General features: G+C 35.0%; 1 protein-coding gene across 1 annotated transcript in view; it reads right to left on the minus strand.

Moving 5' to 3' along the window:
- RHAG (Rh-associated glycoprotein) overlaps positions 1–3,947 on the minus strand; it is a 28,351-nt gene that overhangs the window by 11,331 nt on the left and 13,073 nt on the right. Inside the window, exon 2 of the mRNA XM_008586022.1 lies at positions 63–171. Within this exon, the coding sequence (XP_008584244.1) occupies positions 63–171 (109 nt within the window). The remainder of the gene's footprint in view (positions 1–62; positions 172–3,947) is intronic.

Below are 3,947 nucleotides of genomic sequence, written 5' to 3' on the forward strand. Positions count from 1 at the left end.
TGTGAAATTTCTGTCCATGGCTGTGCAGGATCCCCTGTGCAATAGCGCCCCATTGGAGGCCCAGAGCAGCAATGAAGAAATTGAAACCCACACCGCTGAATCCATACTTCTTCAGGAAGGTCATCAGGAAGCCAAACCCAACAAATATCATAACATGCACATCTTGGAATACTGGAAAAGAACAGAAGAAAAAAAAAACGCATTAGAGAGAATGAAGAAAGTGTTATATCATAGTACATTCCACTTATTAAATGCTACTACGTTTGCATAAAACACTGAAAAAAGAGAGAATTAACTGGGAAACAAAAGGCTCATTCCACCACTAGCTTGATGAAGTCACCAGCCATGAGACCTTGGTAAGTAATTCAGTATTTGAGCCTTTTTGGGGAAAACTATACACTGTCACACCAGTGTGACTTTCAGCTTCTTCTTGAAGAATTTTTCATTATTTCTCACTTGAGGAAAGCTTTGCAGAGCACAGTGCAAGCACCGCTCCTTCTTGCAGTTTCCTAACACTTCCAGGGAAAATTAACACTTCCTCTTTCATTTCCTCAGCTTTCTGTATATACCTCAGCTGTATTATTAGTCACATTGTATTAGCATTTATTTAGCACGCATCACACTGTAATAGTTAGTCAACAGAGTGTCCATCTCCTGCACTGGACTGTGAGTTTCTTGACTGAAGGGGTTAGTACATATTCATCCCTTGCTTCCCTGAACTTGGCATGATAGCCTGCATATAGGAAAAGAAGCAGTAAATGTTTGATGGATGAATGAATATATGAATGAGCTACAGTCTCCATTTATTAAATGTGTATAATGACACCAGCCCTGGAAATCTTACCAGATCATTATTTGAGTCAAATGTGATGTCTTTGTTAGCACTTTGTAAATCAGGAAGCATTAAACAGAGGTAAAGATTGAATCCTTTTGAGGAACAAACACTCGACTTGGTGTCTGTAGACATGGGCTCAGGTCTCCCAATATTATTACATAAATCTGTGACCTTGGGAAGTCATTTACTCTCTGTGAACTTCACTAGTTGCAGTTTTCATCTGCAAGACTTATTTATTTGTTTATTTAGATAAGATGTACTTTATTTTCTAGTTTGCAAAGATATTGTTTACAGAATGTGAAGACGACACAGACTGAAAGGAAGTACTGAAAAAACACATATCTGAAAAAATTAATTGAATCTAAAATATACAAAGAATTCATGAAACTCAACAAAAAAACCTGATTTTAAAAATTATTAAATATATGAACAGACACCTCACCAAAGAAAATATACAGAAAGCAAACAAGCATACAAGAAATGCTCAGCATTATTTTTAAGTAGGGAGAACAATGTTGAAACAATAAAGTACCAATACACATCTTCAACACGTGTAGGCATAGCCAACCTGAAGTCCATCCATTCAATGTAATTCTAATCCCCAATCAAATAAAATAAGCCATTAAGCCATGCAAAGACATGAAAAATCCTAAATACAGATTACTAAGTGAAAAAAGCCAGTTTGAAAGAGTCCATACTGTATTATCCTTGTTAATATGATGTTATAAAACAGGCAAAATAACACAGATGGTAAACAGACCAATGTTGTCCTTGGGACACGGGGTGGTAGATTGATAGGAGAAGCCTTCTGAGTTAGGCTTTAAGGTCTATACTTGCCATTATGCATTTGTCAAACCTATAGAATTTTTATTGCACAAAAAATAAATATTTCTGTATGCACATGTTTTACCACACAAGTAAGCCAATGATGCAGACTTTAGCAATACCTGTTATTGCCAAATCTAGTACAACAAAGTGGAAGTGTAAAGAGATCTGAAAATATTCAATGCAGAATTTTCATCTGCAAGACTTAAAAGGCCCTATTTCACAGGGTTACTTTGAGTAGGATAAGCTGTATGGGAAGATTTGCATGCAGTAAAGTACTATACAGATAAAATATCTGAACGCAAGATAGTGAAAACACAAGCTCTTACTATAGAAGCTTTTAGCTTAGTTGGTGAAACATATATTTGATTGAACCATATGAAGTTGACATTTTTGCATCATAATTGCAGAAATGGTTGGATATTGGCCGTTCCTTATGGTTAAACTTAATAGATACACAGAGCAAATTTAGATCAAATTGGGAACAAATGCAAAAGCAGAGAGAGAAAATAAAACTTTTATGTGTTTAATTAATGTGAACTATTGTGGCTGGAGGTTTAAGTGGATGTAGGAATGAGAGAGGACATGCCCGAAAAATCATGTCCCTGAGGAAACTGATATTAGAGGTTAATTAATTTGCCCACAGGGTGGAGAAAAGATTTGAATTCAGGTCCTGCTCACTGATTCTTCTATTCATTGAGCACAGTAGGGGTGTAAAGATACACCCCTGTATTTAGGAAAATGGCCTCTGTTTCAATTTTTTGGAATAGTTTGAAAAGGATTGATATTAACTTTTCCTTAAAGGTTTGATAGAATTCAGCAGTGAAGTCATTAGTCCTGGGCTTTTCTTTGTTGGGAGACTGCTGATTACTGATTTAATCTCATTGCTTGTTATTGGTCTGTTCAGGTTTTCTATTTCTTTTTGGTTCAGTCTTGGTAGTTTGCATATGTCCAGAAATTTATCCATTTCCTCTAGGTTTTCAAATTTGTTGGTGTACGTAATAGTCTGTAATGATTTTTTTGTATTTCTGTGGGATTGGTTGTAATGTCTCCTTTTTCATTTCTGATTTTTTTTATTTGGGTCTTCTCTCTTCTTTTTTCAGTTAGTCTGGCCAAAGCCTTGTCTATTTTATTTATCTTTTCACAAAACAACTTTTTGTTTCATTGATCTTTTGTATCTTTTTTGGTCTCTGTTGCATTTAGTCCTGCTCTGATCTTTACTATTTCTTTCTGTCTACTAATTTTGGGATTGGATTGTTCTTGTATTTCTAGTTCTTTGAGATGTAAAGTTAGGTTGTTTATTTGAAGTCTATCTATTCTTTTGATATAAGCATTTGTTGCAGAAACTTCCCTCATAGTGCCACTTTTGCAGTATTCCACAGGTTTTGGTGTGATGTGTCTTTATTTTCATTGGTTTCAAGAGATTTTTAATCTCCTCTTTGACTTGTAGGTCTTTCAGGAGCAGGCTGTTTAATTTCTATGTATTTGCATAGTTTTCAGAGTTTTGCTTATTATTAATTTCTAGTTTTATCTGCTGTCATCTGAGACGATAATTGAAATTATTGCAATTTTAAAAAATTTGTTGAGGATTGATTTGTGACCTAACATGTGGCCTATCCTGGAGAATGTTTCATGTGCAGATGAGAAGAATGTATATTCTGTAATCATTTGATGAAATGTTCTGTAGATGTCTGCCAAGTCCAATCAGTCTAAAGTGTAGTTTAAATCCTGTGTTTCTTATTTGTTGCCTAGATGATCTGTCTAGTGCTGAGAGATGGGTGTAAGGTCCTCAACTATTATTGTATTGGCATCTGTCTCTCTCTTTAGGTCTAATAGTGTTTGCTTTATATCACCAGGATACAAAAATAAGACAAAGATACAACCCCCCCCCAAAAAAAAAAACCTACAAGCCAATATCCTTGATGAACATAGATGCAAAAATTCTTAACCAAATATCAGCAAACAGAATACAGCAGCACATCAAAAAGATTATGCATCATGATCAAGTGGGATTCACACCAGGGATGCAAGGACTATTTGAGATACAAAAATTAATAAAATTTGATACACCACATCAACAAAACCTAGGACAAAAACCATATGATTATCTCAATAGATGGCAGAAAAAGCATTTGACAAATTCAACATTTCTTCATGATAAAGAGCCAACAAATTAGATATAGAAGGAAAATACCTCAGCACAATAAAAGCCATATATGACAAACCCACTGCCAATTTCATCCTGCATGGGTAAAAGCTGAAAGCTTTTCCTTTAAGAACACGAACA

This window comes from Galeopterus variegatus, unplaced genomic scaffold (genome assembly GCF_000696425.1).
Source record: "Galeopterus variegatus unplaced genomic scaffold, G_variegatus-3.0.2 Scaffold3802, whole genome shotgun sequence".
NCBI lineage: Eukaryota > Metazoa > Chordata > Mammalia > Dermoptera > Cynocephalidae > Galeopterus > Galeopterus variegatus.